Source organism: Phoca vitulina, unplaced genomic scaffold, assembly GCF_004348235.1.
Source record: "Phoca vitulina isolate PV1807 unplaced genomic scaffold, GSC_HSeal_1.0 scaffold1, whole genome shotgun sequence".
Classification (NCBI taxonomy): domain Eukaryota; kingdom Metazoa; phylum Chordata; class Mammalia; order Carnivora; family Phocidae; genus Phoca; species Phoca vitulina.
In genome coordinates this window covers 53,807,709-53,828,928 of record NW_022589704.1, presented here as the reverse complement: position 1 = coordinate 53,828,928, position 21,220 = coordinate 53,807,709, and the positions used below count along the sequence as shown (strand labels likewise).

The window sequence follows — 21,220 nt, the reverse complement described above, 5'->3', positions numbered from 1 at the left end:
GTATGTCGCCTGAGATCTCTTTTTTCTTGAAAAATTAAAAAAACACTAAAAACTAAAATAAAATACCTTGTATTTCCACATCAAGGATGGCATCAACTGTTCCGAAGACATTGCTGAGCTGAACTTTGTATTTCCCAGCATGAGTCTTACGTTGGACATTCTTCATGACAAGATGAGTATAGTGCTCAGTGTTTTCAATAGTAATGTTTTCTGAGTTTTGCAAAAGTTTCTGGCCATAGAACCAAGTGATGGAAGGTACTGGACGACCAATGTACATGACATGAAGTCGAAGTGTCGAACCCACAGCACCATAATATTTCTCTTTCAGTGGGTAACCAGGATGGAACTGTGGTGTTGCTTGCAGGAGAAGCTTACTACTGGTTTCTACTTCTCCAACCTCATTAGTAGCTATGCAGGTATAAACACCTTCATCTTCCTGTTCCTCTGTCATTACTGTTAGCGTATGTGTGCGTCCATCTGAAGACATTTTGTACTTCCGGCTTTGTACCAGCTCCTTACCAAATCGGTACCATTTAATGTCAGGAAGAGGCCTTCCAACAATCTGGCATGACAGTTGAGCAGCTTCGCCCAACTTGGTGGTAACATCCTTCATTTCTTTGCGCACTCCTGGAGCCTCTCCAGCTGAAGGAGATGAAAGATAATAGTAATGCATTATTATTACTACTGAATCTGTAATCCTCTGTCCTTGTATATCAGGAATGAATTTATCCTTTTGACTAACACTCTATTAGATACCATGATTTACACATGAGTCTAGTTCTTAAAAATTTCATAGCGCTTTTCCTGGGGCCCTATGGAAAATAGGGATTCAGTGAGCACATCGTCACATTATTATGTAGAGTGACTTTTCTCTTTACAATTGGGAGACATCAATAATGTTTAGGGGTTTGGGGAAATATGAATTCTCTCTATAAATCTATAGAGAGAATCTTTGCCTTATGTTCACTGAAGTGGGGTACATTTGTTGACCATACAAGTCTTATTAGGAAGCATAAAAAAAAAAAAAAATCCCAAACCATTGCATTTGAAGGAGAAATGGCTCTAAGAAGGTGCTCAGGTCACTGCACCTAACATCTACTGAGTTATGTGCTTGGAATGACTTCCTATAGAACATAGCAGCTATTTCCTGTGTGTGTATATGCCAAAGTGAGTTCACTCTTCCCAAACACTTGCTCTCCAGTAAGGTTTTCTGTATGTCTACTTAATATAAAGGAAGAATTAGCCTCAATACGTTGCTTAGTTTGTAGGTCATAAGCAGAGAACTAGTGGCTACTTACATGTTAGTTTAGTCTTTATAGACATAGCAGTTCTTCGAGGTCTGCTAAGCCCGGTCTCATTCTCAGCAAAAACCCTGAATTCATATTCAGTGGCTTCCAGCAAACCCCCTATTGTGAATTGTCTGTCCTTGATGCGGTCCTTATTGCTCTTCTTCCAGGCACTGTCTCCAGACTGCCTATATTCAACCCAGTATCCAAGGATTTCTTTGCCACCGTCACATTCAGGTTTCTCCCACTGTAGAGTGACACTATCTTTGGATATTGAAAGAATCTCAACTTCTCCAGGTTGGCTTGGCTTATCTGAAATATTTTTAAAACAATTGAAAAGGGAATCAGCTTTACTGCTGAAATAAAAGAGAAAGACCAAAGATGGCTTGCCTCTTTGGTTTGAACCCCTTTAGAAACTCTCCTTACCAAATGGATCTTTGCAAACAACTGGTTCAGAAGCAGGGCTGGTCTCGCTTAGGCCAACATCATTCTGTGCGATGATGCGGAACTGATACTCTGCATCAGGAACAAGCCCAGTGACAGTGTACATTGTGGTTGTTATCTGAGTCTTGTTGTGCCTGACCCACTTGTCGGTTGATGTCTCCTTGCGTTCAATGTAGTAGCCTGTGACTCGAGAACCACCATCGTCTTTGGGCCGGGACCAAGACAGGCTGACAGAACTCTTGGTCACATCGAGCACTTCTGGAGGATTGCTTGGAGGCTCTGGAGGATCTATGGATATAAAGTAGAAAATGTGTGTTAAGAGTACAGTCCCATATCTTGTAAGCTGATGGCTTTCATTTCAAAATGAAAGAGTACTGGAAGAATTTGTACAGTGTGGTGGTTGGAAGAGTACTTACTCAGTGGTGTTTTTGGTATGACTGGTTCTTCAGATTTTAAGGGTTTGCTTATGCCAAACTGGTTTTCAGCTGAAACACGGAAATGGTATTCCACGTTCTCTTTGAGGCCTTTTACCACCAGAGATGTACCTCGGACTCTGGAATCAATTGTATACCAGGCGGCTTTAGACACTTCTCGTCTCTCAAGAATATAGCCTAAGATGTCAGCACCACCATCATCGGCAGGGGGTCTCCAACTGACCCTTACAGAGCGAGCTTGTATGTCGTCATATTCAAGTGGCCCTTCAGGAGGGTTGGGATTTCCTATCACCCTGACTTTGATGTAGACAGCCTTCTTGCCACACTTGTTTTCCAGAACCAGGTCATAAGTGCCAGAATCATCCCTGTCTGCTTCTTTGATTACAAGCTCAGTGTGTGTTTCAGAGGTTGCAATCATGGCATGCTTACTAACATCTTGGCCTTCCTTGGTCCATTTACATATTGGGAATGGTTTTCCTTTGATTGGTATGGTAAGTCTGATGACTCCACCTTGTCTTACAAAGATACCTTCTTGGTATCTTTCATCAAGTTCATAATCAGGATATTCTGGGAAAAAAGAGCCAGTTACAATTAGCATTTTTTGGGCAGTGGGGGGGGGGATGGTAAGAAATAAATCTTAAGGCAATTATTAGCAGAAAGTAAGCGATCATATGTCTTACCAAGCATTTCAGTGACTTTGACTGTTCCTGGTACCTCAGCAGGCTCCCCAGGTCCACCAGCATTACAAGCTAGGACACGAAATCTGTATTCAGTGCCCTGAGGTAGATGTGTTAGGGTATACTCCCGAATCTTGGTTGGGGTGGTGTTACATTTGGTCCATTCATGTTGATCTACTTTTTGCATTTCAATCAAGTAGCCTGTGACTTTAGATCCTCCTTCATCTTCTGGAACACTCCAGGCCAGGGAGACTGATGTCCTTGTTGTATCAGTAACTCTTGGGTTTTGTGGCTTTCCTGGAGGAGCTGGGGTTAAGAGTAAGACAATAAGATATTGTTGCTGCAAAGCTGAAACTCAGCTCTGCCACCTAACATGCAATGAGTTATGTAAACATGGACTGTTAGCATTAGAATATAGTTTTTTTTTAAATTTTATTCACTTTTATCAGTTAAAAATACTTAAAGCTCTTGGCTTTTTCCTTTGTCTTAAATGTGCTTTGTTTATGATCACTACTACCATCTTACATTTATCATCAGATTTTAAAGTGCTTTCAGAAATATTAACTTATTCAAAGAATTAAACACTGATATAGGGCATGTATTATAAGTCCCATTTTAAAGAATGGGGAATAGATTCAAGAGGAGAATATAAAAAGTTACTTGCCCAAAGCTGCTAGGGGCTGGAGTGGGGAGGGTATCCACAAATGAACTTTTGGGGCTGATGGAAGAATTCTGTATTTTGACTGTGGTGGTGCTTATACAACAGGACCTTTTCAAAACTTAGAATTACGTATTTCAGAAGGATAAATTTTTCTACATTTAAATTATACCTCAAAAAATTGACCTATACACAATGTATTTACCAATTGGATCCATGGCAACGATGGGTTTGGAAGGACGACTTGGTTTCCCAGTCCCTCTCACATTAATGGCTGTGACACGGTGTTCATATTCTAAGCCTTCAATAAGGCCAGTGGAACGGTACCGTGTCATTGTCACTGGTACTTTATTTACACGGACCCATCGATCTGCTCTCACTTCTTTGCGCTCTATAATATATCCAGTCACTTGGGAGCCACCATCGTTTTCTGGTGGGTACCAAGTCAATGTCATGCCATCACGGGAGACATCAAATATTTGTAATGTTTCTGGAGGTCCAGGAATACCTGGAGTAAGACAGAGGTAAACACATTATGGCAATGAGAATACATTAAAATAAAGACACATTTCTGTAAGTATGTCTTAGCTTTTTAAATAGCATGTGACTATTTTTCCAATTTTTGTACTTTTCTTGAGATTCCTCATTTTCTTCAATTTTATAAACATTTATTAAGCATGCATTCTGATTTTTTTCTCATTATAACCTAGCCAGTCCCTCCTGTCTCCATCCCTCCTTTTCTCCTTCCTCTTTTTCATTAAAAAAAAAAAAAAAAAAAATTAACCATGTTGAAAACCTCCAGGAAAATTTAGAAACCTTAGAAAGACCCTGGGGTGAATTTTGGGACCTCTTTTTCCTTAGGACATAGTAAAAACAGATTCCCTTCTGTTCATGTTCAGAATCAGGTGGGGAGAATGGTGGCCTGAAAGGTCCAAGGACTTACTGATGCTGCTGCGACATTCTATGACCTCAGACTGCAAGTAAGAGCCAATCCCGAAGCGGTTTGTTGCAGCCACGCGGAACACATACTCATTTCCTTCAGTGAGTCTGGTAAATTTAAAAGTCTGTCTAGTCACTGATTCAGACACTGGCAGCCATCCTGGACGATGGGCATCACGCTGTTCTACCACATAACCACTCAATGGAGCGCCACCATCCAATTCAGGTGGTTCCCAGGAAATGGTAATTGAAGTAGCATCAATTTCATCAATCTTAATAGGCCCAGTTGGAGGACCAGGCTTGTCTATGAAAGAGAAAGAAATCCGGGAAATTAATTTTCACTTCAGATCACAATTGGGTGACTGAACATCAACAACTTTCATATATGTGTCTTTGTCACACATCCTTACCAAGAATGATAACTTTGATGGTCTCTGAAGTAGTTCCAGTTACATTCTTCAATTCAAGTGTATATTCTCCGGTATCTCTGATAGTGGTTTCACGGATGGTTAATTTAGCTACTTTAGTGTGAGTTTCAACTGTGACACGCTCTGATTCCCTTAGTTTAGAACCAGCAAAGAACCAGGAAGCAGCAGGAGGTGGACGACCGGCGATGGGTATCACGAGCTCCACTGGTCTGCCGGCTGGGACATGAATGGTCTTCTGAGGCATTGTAGAAAGATCAATTGTTGGCAACACTAGGAGAAAGAAAGTAGCCCTTTAATTCTTAAGCATTGTTCCTAATGACGAAGTATCACGAATTCAGAATGTTTTCTTTACTTCACTATTATTGATGTTTTTGGTGATGTGGTACATACCTCTGAGGTCTTGTACAGTCACGGCTGTGATGATCTCTCTTGGTTCTGACACGCCTTTCTCATTTTGTGCCCTTACTCTGAATAGGTACTGTTCGCCTTCGTTTAAGGAAGTAACAGTGTGCTCTAGGACGGTGGGTTTTAAGGTGACAACCTTCATCCATCTCTCGGTGCCAGCTTTGCAGGCCTCAAGAACATATCCAGTGAGTCGGCTACCACCATCATAGAGTGGTTTTTCCCAGGCCAGAGTGACAGTTGATTTGGTGACATCGACCACTTCTAGCTTTGTAGGCACCAGAGGTACTTCTGAGACCAGAACTGCATCAGATGTTTCACAGGGTTCCCCAATGCCATAAATGTTTTCTGGCAACACTCGGAAATAGTACATGGTTCCTTCTACAAGTCCGGAAATTCGGTAAAGTGTCTTGCTGCATTTGGTAGTTACTGTTTTGAATGCTCTCATGGCAGCTTCACGCTTCTCAATAATGTAATTGTTGACAGGAGCTCCACCATCAATTGTGGGAATTTCCCAGGTAATGGTCACAGAATCTCTTGATACTTCTTTAACTCTCACCGAAGGACAGGGACCAGGAGTATCTAAAAAAGTAGAATGTAAGATTCATACTTATTTGCCGATTGCTTGATAGCTTTTTGTTTTGTGTCTTCCAGGAACACGTATTCAACATGGTTTCTCTCTAGAGAGGTGATCCTAGGTCAAGGGGTATTTTTTTCTAAGAGATCTACTCACAGTATAGTCAATTTTAAGACCAATACTTACCGTATACTTTAACAAGGACTGTTGCTGATTTCTTGCCAGATTGATTTTCGGCTTCAATAGTGTATTTTCCAGCATCATACCGGTTAACTTTGTCCACAATAAGTAAAGAGTAGCTGTCAGTGGTGTCAATAATTGCCCTGTTTGCAAGGTCAATGCCCTTCTTGCTCCATGTGATGACGGGAGGTGGTCTTCCAGATACAGACACCATCAGGCGCAATGAGGCCCCAGCTCTGATGGTCACAGTCTTCTTTAAGTCATCTGCAAGCTCTAGGTCTGGTATTTCTGGAAAGTAAATGTCAAAACTTAATTCACGAACAGGTGTGGTGAGAAAATAATTCACCTAAAAGCTTATATTATAAATACCTAGTCTTTCCACGGGCTCAATTTCAGCAGTTGACTCACTGTATTCACTCATACCCTTCGCATTCACAGCAGCAACCCTGAAGGAGTATTTCTGGCCCATTTTAAGGTCTGGCACAGTGAATTCAGTATTTCTTATTGTGGCATTGGTATGCACTCGGTACCAGTGATCAGTATCCTTCTCTTGCATTTCAAGAACATATCCCATGATGTCAATGCCACCATCATACATGGGCTTGGTCCATGCCAAACTAATGCTGGACTTGGTGGTATCCACAATTCTTGGAGCAGAAGGTGGTCCAGGGGTATCTGTGGAATTTAAAAAGGGGGATTCAGACATTATACAAATAAGGAAGCTTTGAGGTTTATATTTTTGGTTTTTAAGACTCACAAAGACATTGTTCTTCTTGCCCCCCCCCCCCCCAGTATTTCAAAAGGTCTTTTAGTAAGGTTTAGGGGGGGGAAAAAAACCCTGTGATTTATTCAACTCAATATTTTAAAAGGTCTTTTTATAGTGTAGTAAAGGATTAAAATTTAAAAAAAGGATTCATTGAAGATGTATCCTTATGGGCCATAAGAAATACAAGTTACCCTATGATCGCTGCATCTTAACCCACAAGTATGTAGTCACCTTCCCTTTCTTATTCTCCCTCCCCCAGAAAAGTAAGGCATTTTTGTTCTTTGTCCACACTCACCAAGATAATCTGCGTAACTGGGCTCCTCTGATATTATAGGACAGTGCTGTATGCTATATCATTATCAACATCATTATTATTTTATTTTAAAAATTACATTTCTTTAGAAAGATAGATGGTTTTTTCCTGCTACTTTGGCTAGCTATGTTGGATTCTTCTAGCCCAGCTCATTGCTTAAAATACCTGTTCTCAGGGACTTTTCCTTAGTTGCTCGGCTTTCACAGGGTTAATATCACTTGTCACCTCTATGTTTCTAATGAGTACAGGAAGTGGTTTCTTCTTCTTCCCCTATTCAGTCACAATGGTATATTCTTTTTAGTCATTGGGCTCAAACTCTGTACAAGGATTTGCCACTTATTTTTGAAGCTCTTGGGACAATAATTTTGTTAGGCACTTATTAGAATACTAACCTTTATGCTCTTCTTAAAAGAGACATTTTTTTCTTTTTAGTAATTATTATCACTACACCACAATATTTATAAAATCTCTTTCATATTGGTAGGAAAATAATTTTTTCACAGACTGGAAAATACTGTGATAATTTTTAGCAATGTAACTGCTAACTTATCAACAGAAGTATGGTTGAAATGTTCTGGCTTAGCTGTATTTAAGATCCCTCTAATAAGCATATGCTTTTCTAGATCATTCATAAATTCCAGAGGTTCTTGGAAATGGTATATTGGAAAATTATTTGTAACATGGTTTTGATGATTTATGTGTGATTCTTGGAACTCACATGATGGTTCTCGGCATGAGATAAAGTTGGAAGCTTCGCTGGGTTCACTGTTACCAGCAGCATTCACCGCGGTGACCCGGAACTGGTAATCACAACCTTCCATGAGGCCAGTCACCTTCAGCCTGGTATCATATACCACATAGTCTTTGTTGACACGTGTCCAGCGCAAACTCTTTTTCTCACGTTTGTCTACTAGGTAGTTGTTGATCTCATTACCACCATCAGATTCAGGTTTTGTCCATTGAATGATGATATGCTCTTTGCCGGCCCCAACTTCTTCAGGTATGCCCGGTTGTGTTGGAATAGCTGTTTATATTTTTATGAAAATGAGGATGGTCAGAATTACACAAAATCACTATTGATAGGAATGTCCCCTTCTCCCCCGATCCCATTATATTTAACTACCAAGTTGTTTCAAAGTGTTCATACTCACTGAATGAGTTTCTGGCTACAATTGGCTCTGATTCAACAGGCACACCAGGGCCATATTTGTTCACTGCCCGCACTCGGAATATGTATTCATTGTTCTTAATGAGTCTGGTAACTACATAGGACAGGGTTGGGCATTCGCCTTCGACGATCACCCAGTTGAGCCTGCTAGTCTCTCGTCTTTCCACGATGTAGTGAGTTATTTCTGCCCCTCCATCTTCCTGAGGAAGGCTCCAGGCTAAAGTGCACTTTTCCTCTGTTACTCTGCTGATGGTGAGCTTTCCACATGGGCCAGGGGAATCTGAAACAGGTGTCAATGGCAAGTAATGATTCAGATCTTTTTTTTTCTCCACACTTGAAAATTCTATAAAAAATAAAAGAACATTTGACATGCTTACCAAGAACTTTGACCACGACAGACACGGCCTTGGTCCCACTGGCATTCTTCACTGTTAACGTGTATTTTCCACTGTCACTTCTGTCACAGAACTTGATCACAGCAGTTGCCCGTTTGCCTGTATACTGCAAAGAGACTTTTTCACAGAGATCTAGTTCCTTGTCCCCTTTGGTCCAGATAATTTTGGGTTCAGGTTTGCCACCAACTGCAGCGTCAAGGACAAGATCTGAGCCTGCTCTGATGGTGACCACATCACCCTGTAATCTGGCATCCAGTTCAGCTTTGGGTGGAGCTGTCATAGGCAAAATGGATATGAATAAATATATGACAGTTTATTTTCACAAAATGGTGATCATTTAAAAGGAGTACATTGATGATTATTATTTATTGATTTATTTTACCATATTCATCTCTGCAAGTGACAGGGCCTGTAGATTCTGATCCTTTGCTAATTACTCCTGCGGCATTCTTAGCCAACACACGGAATTCGTAAGTGTCTCCTTCACTGAGAGCAGTCACGGTGAAGAAATTGTCAGATACAATGGTATAGTTGCACTTTAGCCAGCGACCGTCTCCAACCTCACTGACCGGCTTACGCTCTACGATGTAGCCCACAACCTTGCTGCCACCGTCATACACTGGGGCAGACCAAATCAGTGACACTGTTGATCTTGTGACATCTGTTACCTCTGGTCTTCCTGGTGCATCTGGAAGGGATGCAAAAGTCAAGTTAAAAAAATACAACTCTGAATTCTAGTGTCAATAATGATGATGGTGATGATGGTAATAAACAAATATACCCATTCAGTTTTAATACATACCAACTGGGTTTTGAGCCATCATAGGTCTTGAAGCTTCACTGGCTTTGCTAACACCTGCAGCATTGAGTGCGTATGTTCTGAACTGGTATTCTAGTCCTTCTACCAGGCCACTCACTTTGTAGTTGCACTCTAAGCATGGCACTTTGTTTTCTTTCACCCAAAGAATGGTGTTACGTTCTTTCTTCTCAACCCAGTAGCCAGTGATTTTACTGCCACCATCATGGTAAGGTTCTTCCCAACGAATAGACATGGCATTGGCAGACACATGGTAAACTTCAGGTCTGGTAGGAGCACTTGGAGGGACTAAATATAAACAAAGGTATCAAATATGAATACAATTTTATAAAATTCAGGGGAAATACTTAATAATGGAGTTTGAAATATTTTTATTTTTCTTACCGAATGGATGCTCAGCAATTATTGGTGCTGATTCTAGAGGCTTGCTGACACCAAATCTGTTCTCCGAACTGACACGGAAAGAATATTCCATGTATTTTGTGAGATGAGTGACTTTAATCTGAGTGCGCTTGACACTGGAATTTACAAGCTGCCAAGCTGTTGTGCCTGATTCACGCTTTTCAACTATGTAATTAGTAATGTCAGTACCTCCATCATCTTTAGGTTCAGCCCATGACAGGACACATGATTCAGCTGAGACAGATGAGACCTCAATGGGGCCAGTTACTGGACCTGGCCTTCCAATGACCACAACTGTGATGGTAAATGTTTTAACACCAGCTGTGTTTTCCAGGGTCAAGAAGTATCTTCCAGAGTCACCTCTCATGCTATCCTTTACAGACAGGGTGGTTCTGTCTTTTGTTGTTGTGATACTCACTCGATCTGTCTCCTTAAGTCTCATTTCTTCAAGCTTCCATGTTACTTTGGGAGCAGGACGACCAGTGATTGGGACATCAATGGTAAATGTGCTTCCTGCTTTGCAAGTTATGAGCTGATTAGTAATTCCAGTGAGATCAGCAGTGGGCTCAATTTGAGGCTCCTTGATGATGACAGAGGAGAAGGCTTCCCTGGGTTCACTGTAGCCAGCATCATTCTTGGCCTTCACACGGAATTCATATTCAGTGTTCTCAACCAGGCACTCAACTGTGAAAGTCAGCTGTTTGGTGCGACCAGCCTCAACCCAGAAGTCAGATCCCTTTTGTCTCATTTCGAGAAGGTAGCCAGTGATCCGGCTGCCTCCATCATGGTCAGGTTTAAGCCAAGCTAAGACTGCAGAGGATTTGCTTGTGTCAATGATATCAAGTCTCTTAGGGGGAGCAGGCTGTTCTGTGGCTACGATTGGTTCTGGCATTTCATAGGGTTCACCCACACCATACTCATTTTCTGCAGAAACACGGAAATAGTATGGAACGCCTTCTGCCAGGTCACTGACCTTGAGGATCTGACGAGTGCATTTTTCATTGATAGCCTGCCAGCTACGACGACTTGCTTCTCGTTTTTCTACCACATAATGATGGATTCGGGCACCACCATCAAGGATAGGAGCATCCCACATCAGTGTAACAGTGCCGCGGGTCACATCCTTGAAAGTGATTGGGCCAGGTGGGCCTGGAGTGTCTAGCACCTTTACAGTGAATGTGATTGATTTACTACCACTGTTGTTTTCTACGGTAAGGGTGTATTTCCCTGCATCATTTCTGTTGCAGTTTTCCACAGTGAGGGTGCTGAAAGAGTCTGTTGTGTGGATATCAGCCCGAATGCTAAGGTTGGAGTCAGGTTTGGTCCACACAGCTGTAGGAGTAGGTCTACCCTGGTAGGCAATGAAGAGGCGAATACTGGCCCCAGCTCTAACAATATGGGTCTGCTTGAAGTTTGCATCGATATCTAACTCAGGAGCTGCTAATCGGTCAACTGCTTTAATTGTGCCAGTCACTTCACTGCTCTCTCCTTTTCCAGCACCATTGATAGCACTAACCCGGAATTTGTATTCTTCACCTGCTTGTAGATCAGTGACTGTATACCTTGTTTTCACACATGCCTCTGCATTTACCTTGTGCCAGTCTCCTAAGTCAGCTTTGCACATTTCAATAATATATCCAATTATTTCCATGCCGCCATCAAACACTGGCTTAGACCATTCTAAGCTCACAGTTGTCTTGGATGTGTCTGTCACTTTGACCACAGTGGGAGCACTTGGTGGGCTGACCGGCTCTCTACATTTGATTAGTCTTGAGATACCACTTGCAGGTCCTACTCCTGCAGCATTTTCAGCCATGACATGGAATTCATACTCATTACCCTCTATCAGACCAGTGACTTTGAATCTTGTCTCAGAGATTGGTCTCTTGCTGATCACTTTTACCCATCGTGTGCTTTTCTTTTCTCTCCTTTCAAGGATATATTGTTGAATTTCATTGCCACCATCTGATTCTGGCCTTGCCCATGTCAGGGTAATGCTATTGCCTGTTACATTACTAGGTTCTGGAGTGCCAGGGGCATCGGGAACAGCTGTAAAATGAAGACAAGTTAGACATGTTGGTTGGAAGTTAATCTTACAACATAGTACCACTTGGTAAATACAGATACTTACTGTATTGTATTTGAGCAACCACTGGGTCAGAATCAAGTGGCCTCCCAACACCAAACTTGTTAACTGCAGAAACACGGAATTGGTATTCATTGCCAGTTATTAGTTTAGTGGCAGTATAGCTGTGGGCTTGACAATTATCCTCAATTAGTGCCCAAGCAAGTCTGCTGGTTTCCCGTTTTTCAATGATGTAGTGAGTGACGGGAGCACAGCCGTCGTTGAGAGGAGCATCCCACCACAGGGTCATCTTCTCGCCAGTAATATTGGTGAATCTTATTGGCCCAACTACTTTTCCTGGTGTATCTATAAGAAAAAGGTTCCAGAGTTAGTTTATTTTTCCTTGTCCCTTAAAAATGTAGTCAGGCATGTCTCTAACCCAAGTCCTGTAAATTGCAAGATTAAGAAGTTATTTCAGAAGTACCTTGTACTTTCACTGTAATTTCTGCTTTTGAGGAGCCAGATGCACTTTTGGCTTCCACACTATATACACCACGATGGTCTCGGGTAGCATCTCTAACGAAAAGGCTGGTGGATCCTAGGACATCAGTTATTTCCATATTCATCTTCTTTTCAATTTCTACTCCATCTTTAAACCAAGTTACTCGAGGTACTGGCCGTCCCTGCACCAAAGCTTTAATCCTAAGGCTCTCTCCAGACTTGATAATGAGACCATCAAAGTACTCACGGGCAAACTCTACAGTTGGTGGAACTATAAAAGAAATAGAAATACTATGAGTTAGTTTGGCTAAATAAAAACATAAGCATGTTTTACGTTAGCACCATATCCTAAAGCTTGGAAGGGTAATGTTTATCCTGTGTTACCAAAGGCTATTGTGAAAGCAGGATTGATAATTGAGAATTTAGATTATGGGGCTGAACATCTGCATGCTATCAGGTTATCCCCTTTTTATGTCTGTCATGTTATTAATCTTGCATTGCCATTTGTAAGAAGAAAACATTTATAGATCATTTACTTCCTAAAGCTGTTGTATATTCAAACAAGTTCCTGTAAGAGGTCATCAGCTACACTCAAGCAAGCTGATGACTGTACCATTGGGTGTATGTTGTATTTTACTAACTTCAGTAAAGCTGGACAGTTATTCTTGAGAGTGTTTTTCTTTATTATAAATGACTGGAATTACAAAACTAAAAACCTCATTCCCATTTGCATGCTATTTATATGGGAACAGAGTGAGACAATAGCCATGGTAAAAAGAATTGATGCCAGTTAGCTTTTTTTTTTTCTTCTTTTTATCTGAAAGGTAGAAAATCTAATTCATCCACATAACAACCCTGGGTAATCTGTATGAAATGATGTTCCTGCTCCCCTTTTACAGACCAGGGGCCTAAAGGATCTTTAAAAAAATGTAAATGCTTTTAGGCATATTTGGAGATCAGTTGTAAATGCTTACCGTTTTCGTCTCTTGTCATGATAACGCCAGAAGACTGCGAGGGCGGACTTACAGTACCAACGGCATTTCTTGCAATTATTCTGAACTCATATCGATCCCCAGGACTAAGTCCCGTGACTGTGTACTGACATTCACTGACATCAGTAAAGTTGCATCTGATCCAGCGATCACTCCCTTGCCGTTTCTCAATGCTATAGGCCACAATCTTACTGCCTCCATCACGCAATGGTGGGTTCCATTTAAGTGTGATGGTTTCCCGGGTGACGTCAATGTAGTCAGGAGTGCCAGGTGGGTCTAAAAAATTATATGGAAATTAACAGTATCATTTCTGTAATCCATTTCTGTCATCAGCTCATTCACAGTGGAAGGAAAAAATGAATAAATCCCCTGAGCTCATTTTAATTTCAATTTTTTTTTGTAGCTAAGCTTTAAAAAGAACTTTAAATTACTTTATTAGACTGACTTAAAATCATCCCCTTTGCTTTACTTGACCAGCTCTCTAGTGGACAGAAGATTGGTGAGAAGGTGATATGTGGAAGAAAAGCTGTGTTTGATTTACTTGTTAGTAAGATATTCAGTTGCTGAATTAAATATATTTGAATAATACTCTGTTACTTACCTACTGGAGAAACAGCTAAAGTAAATTTGCTTGGGTCACTGGGCGAGCTTAGGCCAGCAGAATTTTCAGCATATACACGGAACTGGTAATCTAGGCCTTCCATTAGTCCAGTAGCTCTATATTCTCTTCCAGATATTGGTGATGTATTAATTCTTTGCCAGAGGATGCTATTTCTTTCTTTCTTTTCAACGTGGAATCCAGTAACTTCTGAACCACCATCGTAAACTGGAGCATCCCAAGTTAGTGACATGCCATCAGAAGTCACGTTGTATACAACTGGCTTTCCTGGGGGGCCAGGAATCCTGAACTGGTGTTTTGCCACAATAATGTTTGAGACAAGTGGCTGGCTGACTCCGTATCTATTTTCCGCCCTAACCCTAAACTGGTATTCAGCATCTTTGACTAGATTAGGAACTTTGAAAGTTGTCCTGGCAACACTTGAACACACCATCTTCCAATTAGTTTGTGAAGCTTCCCGCTTCTCAATGCTGTAACAGGTAATTTCTCCTCCTCCATCATCTTCGGGCACGTCCCATGACATGATGACACTGTCAGCCTTGATTTCATCAAATCGAATGGGCCCTTTGGGCTTTGATGGTGGGCCAAGTGTGATGATTGTAATGGGATATGAGTTTCTACAAACTGCATTATCGAGAATAAGGGTGTATTTCCCTCCATTCTCTTTCTTGACATTCTTAATACTCAAAGTAATTTTGTTTTCGGTTTTACTGAAACGAACATACTCGCTTTCTTTCAATGGCAAACCATCTTTCAGCCAACTGATAGATGGTTTGGGTTTTCCTTTATAAGGTAATTCGAGGTGCACATTATGCCCAATTCTCACAGCGACTTTTGCCCCCGGGATATCTGACAGGTCAACTTCAGGTGTAATTACAAGTTCTTTCACTGTAATTGGCCCAATAGTGACAGCATCACTCAGCCCTTTCTCATTTTTGGCAGACACTCTGAATTCCAGGACTGACTGTTCCTTAAGTTGGCTCACTTCAATTTCACAGGTCTTACTTGTGCCAGCATGTGACCATGTTTGTTCACCTTTACCTTTCCTTTCCACAACGTATTCTGTGATGATGCTACCACCATCAAAGTCAGGCTTGGTCCAGCTCAGGGTAACAGAAGTCTTTGTTGAGTCTTTCACTGACAGATCACGGATAGGAGCCGGGACTTCAGCAGGCTTCACTGGCTCTGTAGTTTCACAGGGTTCCCCAATTCCAATTTCATTTTCTGCAAGAACTCTGAAGAAGAATGGAGTTTTCTCTGACAAATCTGTTATCTTAAAGGATGTACTGGTACATTTGTGTGACACTGAAGACCATGTTCTCTTGGTGCTATCTCTCTTTTCAATGACATAATTAATTATGGGAGATCCTCCATCAATGAGAGGAGGATCCCAGAACAAAGTGACTGTGCCTCGAGAAACATGTTTCACCTGTAGTTTCTGGCAGGCAGCTGGCGTATCAAGCACTTTAACACTCACAGTCGAAGACTTTGGTTGACCAACACCGTTTTCTATTGTGAGAATATATTTTCCTGTATCATTGCGAGTGACTTGAGGAATCATGAGTAACGAAGATGAATCGGTGTTTTGAATGTTGTATCTGGCATCACTGCCGAGATTCTTCTCATCTTTTCTCCATGTTACAGTAGGTGGAGGCCGGCCTTTAAAGGGAATCAACACTTGTACATCTTCACCAGCTTTAGCTATAACAGAGGTTCTGAGAGCCACATCTAGGTCGATCTCTGGTTCCTCTGCAGACATAAAATGGACATATATTTTAATTTTAAAGCAAGAAAATGAATGATTTCCTAGAAGCACTCTCATAAAAAAAAAAAAACAAAGCACAACCATACCAGTAGGAACATACCAAGTATATCTTTAGCTTGTACAGGTTCAGTCATTTCTATAGGTTCTCCTTGTCCAGCACAGTTTACAGCAGATACCTGGAAGTAGTAGTTGACTCCAGGTGTGAGGTTTGATACCACATATTCTGTAGTTCTGACCTCTCCCTTGGTAGAGACAACAGTCCATTCCTCTTCCTCTCCTTGTCTCATCGCGACAACATATCCAGTAACAGCACTGCCTCCGTCATAGACGGGTTTACTCCAGCCAAGAGTGATGGAGGATTTGGTTGAATCTGCTATTCTTATCTTAGCTGGTGGGCCTGGAGGGTCTGGAATGACCATTCAGAATACAGTAATTACACGATCATGTACAATTTAGGGACATGAAGGAGACATAGGTGAAGATGCTGCATTTATGAGCACTTACCAATAGGATCAGCAGCTTTGTAGAAGTCGGACGGTTCAGAAAATGGACCCTGACCAGCAGCATTTACAGCGCAAACTCGGTATTGGTAGTCACTGTTTTCCGTTAGGCCCGTCACTTTCTCTCTGGTGTCACGGATAGTCTCCTTTAAGACTTTAAACCATCCCAGACTCTTCTTGTCTCTTTTCTCAAGGTAATAGCCACTTACTTCACTACCACCATCTGCAACTGGCCTGCTCCAGACAACAGTCATTGAATTCTTGGTAATCTTGGTCACCTCCGGTATGCCTGGAGGCCCAGGAGTAACTGTTTAGAAAAGAGAAGGAAAATGAGTTTGAAGGATCGACATCATTGATGAATTCTACCTTTCAATCTTCAAATCCTATGTAAGAATATTAGTTTCACTGACTATCCTTTCCCTTGTGACAGATGACAGTGAGGGGAGATGTGAGACAAAAGAAAACATTCTAGGAAAATCATTTTAAGAAAACATACAAGCTAGCAGAATAGTTCATTTGAAAAATTTCAAGCATTTGATTTCAGTTTCCTAATGAAGTCATGTCTCACCAAAGGCATTCTTTGCTACCACTGGATCAGATTCCAGTGGATCACCAATTCCATATTTGTTCACGGCTCGAACCCGGAAGACGTATTCATTTCCTTTGATAATTTTGGTGGTGGTTATGATGCACTCTTCCAAATTTTCAGACACCATAGACCATACTACGCGGCTTGTCTCACGTTTTTCCACGATGTAGTGAGTGATTTTTGCACCACCATCATCTGCTGGGGGGCGCCAGAGAAGGGTTATTTTCTCAGCAGTGACCGTCTTAAATTCAATGGGACCACCTGGAGGTCCTGGTTTGTCTGAGAACGAAAGAATAAAACAATATGTCAGTACTTTTTAAGAGGCTACTAATTTAAAATGGCTAAGTTTTAGGCAAACAAAATATGACAGCCTATAATCAGCACCTACCAAGGATCTGTAGTCTGATGGTGGCTGAGGCTGAGCCCATGGCGTTCCTTAGTTTTAGTTCATAGCTTCCACTATTCAGGCGACTTGCATCTTTGATGAGTATAGATGCAAGGTCGGTGGTATTTTCGACACACACCAGTGCGTTGGTTTGTAGCTCTTTATCATCTTTGTACCACTCAATTGTAGGCGCAGGTTTGCCAGAAATGCCAGCTCTGAGCTTCACAGCTGTACCTGCTCTGTATTTGACAACTTCTGTATATTCTAGAGGCAACTCAATTACGGGTCCACCTGTAGGACAAACAGATGAGAAATATTTAGAAGACCACAAGGATGGGAAAACTAATTGCAACTTCAAAGTAAGGTCACTGGCTTTTATTAATATATATGTATATAGTAGTTCTAATTTTATTTACTCACTATTTTAAACTTTAAATTTTACAAGCCACGCTTCTATCCCAGATGGGGAAGAAAGGTTGTGAGGAAGCTCTGTCCTCCAGTGACATTGCAGTAACCACACAGGGACTGCAATGCCTTTGAAATGTATTTTAAAGTCTATCAGGTGTTTAATTCCAGGCACAAAATGGGATATGGTAGTGAGACCATCCCGAAGAAGCTGCATTATACATTTTCTCTCATTCTAGGTTCTCCTTTCTTTTCCTCTGACTACCTCCTGTTCTTGTTATTTTCCCTTCCCAGTTCACTGACATCCAACCATAGACCGTTCATGTCTGACTCTTGAAGTCTGAATTCTTTACTCACAGGGCTCTGTATTTCACTGGACAGATTTTCTGCCAGGCTGCTTAGAACTTTTGAGATACAGAACTAAATTTGACTTGCTTCACAGTTTTACAGCAGTGTCCACAAAGCCTGATTCATAAAGAGCAGCCCTGGGATTCTGAGCATGAGGACAGGAGTGGATACTTTTGCCCAGTTATCAGAGAGACTCCTTCAACACAGGGAACTTTTAGAGGAAGTGTCATCGGGTACCTGACCCTCATGAAATTTTAATTTTGAAACCATTGTTGAGTTGAATGTGTTCCTGATTTTCCAGAATGGCCAAGTATGTGTGTTTTGGGATGACAACAACGTAGAGAAAGTTCTAGAGTCTTTTTGAATTCCCACTCTACACTAATGATCTGCTCCATGTTAGGGAAGTTACATAAGCACTCTAAACCTCAGTTTCTGTTCTATAAAATGGGCTAATGTTAGGGTTGTTAGAATTAAGGGAGAGAATTCATGAAAAATACCCAGTAAATGTTAGCTACTGCTAATACTATCATCATTAATGCCTCTGGTCTTTTACTTATTTAAGAGGAATATTCTCTGGGCATTCAACCATGGTTTTTTTTTTTTTTTTTAAAGATTTTATTTATTTATTCATGAGAGAGAGAGAGAGAGGCAGAGGGAGAAGCAGGCTCCCAAGGAGCAGGGAGCCCGATGCGGGACTCGATTCCAGGACCCTGAGATCATGACCTGAGCCGAAGGCAGACGCTTAACCATCTGAGCCACCCAGGCGCCCAACCATGGTTTTAATTATTGACTCTGATAGTTTAAAATAGAAAAGGGAAAGCACCAACTCATACAATCAAAGAATTCTAAAAGGTTGAATTTGGAAGGGACTTTAGATATCCTGTAGTCCAAATCTCACATTTTACAGTTAAGAGACCAGGAGAGATTAAGGAATCCTCCTGAGACTCCCAGCCGGTTCACATACTTTCTTCTAAATATCTAATTAAGGTGCATAGTAAAAGATATTCTATAGATTAGGACCAGAAAAAGTATGCAAAAATATTGGGTTAAATTGCTGTTGGGATTCAAAGTTCTAAAAACGCTTACCATAAGAATCAATGCATGTAATGGGCCCTACAACCTCAGATGGATTGCTGACTGAACCAACGGCATTCCTAGCAAAGACACGGAATTCATACTGGGAATTCTGAGTTAAGCCAGAGACGACGAATTGAGTCTCGATAACATTGGTGAAGCTGGCCTTGGTCCATCTGCCATCCGGAAGGTCTCGTCTCTCAACAATGTAGCCTGTAATCCTGCTTCCTCCATCGAAAGCTGGTTGTTGCCATGAAAGGCTGACAGAGTTCTTTGAAATATCAGTGATACGGACATTTCTTGGAGGCTCTGTGGTAATAAGAGAAAGCAGGTCAGTGGAACTTGTGTCAACATTATTTTGTTTTGCAGAAATAAGATTTTGCATTTTTAAGTAGTCTGAATCCTCCTCCTCATGAAAAATACATACCACAGGCATCAATGGCTAGGACTGGTTCAGAAGGATGGCTGGGTTTTCCAACACCAGCAGCATTTTCTGCATATACCCTGAATTCATAAATAAGGCCAGCACTGATTGTTGTGACTTTGAAGTGAGTTGTGCGGATGACCAATTTGTTGACTTTTTGCCATAAAATACTGTTTCTGTCTTTCATTTCCAGGTGATAGCCTATAACTGGACTGCCTCCATTGGACACTGGTTCATGCCAGCCCACGGTGATGCTTTCTCGAGTAACGTTAGTGACCCATGGTGTAGATGGTGGTCCAGGTGTTGCTACAAAAGAGAGAAATCCCTTAGGTTAATACAGACACTTAAAACATTTATGTAAATGAGAACCTGGGATCTTTAAAAAGTTTGCAACTTACTGTATGGTAGTTTGACAACCACACATGCTGAATCTATGTGATCACTGATGCCGAAGCGGTTTTCTGCCTTGATGCGGAATTGGTATTCTTCGCCTGTGGTCAGCTTCATGATTTTAATCGTGGTTCTTGCAACTGTTGTAGACACTTCAGTCCATACTGCAGTACTTGTCTCTCTCTTGAGTACAATGTAATTAGTAACTTGACTTCCGCCATCATACTTCGGTGGCTCCCATTTGAGAGTCACGCTTTCTTCTGTTATATCACTAATCACAACAGGGCCAGTTGGGGGACCAGGCCTATCCAGTACAATGATGTTAATGAAAGCTTTGGTTGTTCCACTGGAGTTGGCAGCAGTGATCTCATATCTTCCAGCATCAGTGGTAATGCTTTCTTTGAGATTGATGGTCAGGTTCTCAGCAGTAACTTCAGTATTAAATCTCATGGTTGCCTTTAGGGGGACACCATCTCTTGATAAGGTCACTTTGGGCAGTGGTTTTCCAGAAATTGGAATGTCAACTTTAAGGTTTGAACCAGCTCTCACATATACAGTATGACTTGGGAAATTCTTCATATCAATTTCAGGTGGTTCTGAAAAATAAGAGCATGGTAGATGAAGGTGAAAAAGAGTCTCTAAAAATTACATCAGTACAAACCATCTCAAATTTTGCTTCTACATAAAATTTGACATACCTAGTTGTTCCTTAATAAGAACAGGAAGCAGAAGCTCTCTTGGGTCACTCAGACCAGCTTGATTTTCAGCAAACACCCGGAAAAAGTATTCAGAATTCTCCCTCAGACCAGAAACAATGTGATGGGTTGACTTTACCACCGCACATCTAACCCAATTTTTCTGTCCCTTTTCTAGTGCTTCAATGACATAGTGTACAATTCTGCTTCCACCATCGTGTTCTGGCTTCAACCAGGTCAGGGAAACACTATCTCTGGATACACCTGTTACTCCAAGTTTTTCAGGTGGGCTTGGTTTTTCTAAGAAAGTAAAACATCAGAAGAAAGGGATTATTACATTTTTTCCCCTCTGTGTTCTTTCTGCATTGTCAAAGAAAACTTTTAAATGAAGGCCACATACTTCCTTTGATTTGAGTCCTACTTTTTATATAACTAGTTTGGCTTCTGAGCTAAGTGAAGCTTCCCCAAGCTTTGTCATTACATGTCATAGTATGTCATAGCATCCAAATTCAAATTAAGTGTCAAGTGACTAGATTAAATGGTAAAATTTATCCCAAATTTATCATGGGTATAAAAGTGAAG

At 41.2% G+C, this 21,220-nt stretch overlaps 1 protein-coding gene across 1 annotated transcript in view; it reads right to left on the bottom strand.

The window, feature by feature from the left end:
- TTN (titin) overlaps positions 1 to 21,220 on the bottom strand; it is a 269,983-nt gene that overhangs the window by 11,771 nt on the left and 236,992 nt on the right. The window contains exons 281-309 of the mRNA XM_032407124.1: positions 20,642 to 20,938; positions 19,952 to 20,539; positions 19,557 to 19,859; positions 19,142 to 19,438; positions 17,306 to 17,593; positions 16,897 to 17,196; positions 16,333 to 16,635; positions 15,929 to 16,234; positions 14,046 to 15,812; positions 13,427 to 13,720; positions 12,436 to 12,723; positions 12,018 to 12,317; positions 9,869 to 11,935; positions 9,470 to 9,772; positions 9,050 to 9,355; positions 8,650 to 8,940; positions 8,256 to 8,552; positions 7,823 to 8,128; positions 6,395 to 6,700; positions 6,032 to 6,313; positions 5,257 to 5,850; positions 4,849 to 5,136; positions 4,443 to 4,742; positions 3,705 to 4,007; positions 2,845 to 3,147; positions 2,147 to 2,731; positions 1,713 to 2,018; positions 1,299 to 1,598; positions 67 to 642 (exon numbers count right to left, since the gene is read on the bottom strand). Coding sequence (XP_032263015.1) covers positions 67 to 642; positions 1,299 to 1,598; positions 1,713 to 2,018; positions 2,147 to 2,731; positions 2,845 to 3,147; positions 3,705 to 4,007; positions 4,443 to 4,742; positions 4,849 to 5,136; positions 5,257 to 5,850; positions 6,032 to 6,313; positions 6,395 to 6,700; positions 7,823 to 8,128; positions 8,256 to 8,552; positions 8,650 to 8,940; positions 9,050 to 9,355; positions 9,470 to 9,772; positions 9,869 to 11,935; positions 12,018 to 12,317; positions 12,436 to 12,723; positions 13,427 to 13,720; positions 14,046 to 15,812; positions 15,929 to 16,234; positions 16,333 to 16,635; positions 16,897 to 17,196; positions 17,306 to 17,593; positions 19,142 to 19,438; positions 19,557 to 19,859; positions 19,952 to 20,539; positions 20,642 to 20,938 — 13,044 coding nt within the window. The remainder of the gene's footprint in view (positions 1 to 66; positions 643 to 1,298; positions 1,599 to 1,712; positions 2,019 to 2,146; positions 2,732 to 2,844; positions 3,148 to 3,704; positions 4,008 to 4,442; positions 4,743 to 4,848; positions 5,137 to 5,256; positions 5,851 to 6,031; positions 6,314 to 6,394; positions 6,701 to 7,822; positions 8,129 to 8,255; positions 8,553 to 8,649; positions 8,941 to 9,049; positions 9,356 to 9,469; positions 9,773 to 9,868; positions 11,936 to 12,017; positions 12,318 to 12,435; positions 12,724 to 13,426; positions 13,721 to 14,045; positions 15,813 to 15,928; positions 16,235 to 16,332; positions 16,636 to 16,896; positions 17,197 to 17,305; positions 17,594 to 19,141; positions 19,439 to 19,556; positions 19,860 to 19,951; positions 20,540 to 20,641; positions 20,939 to 21,220) is intronic.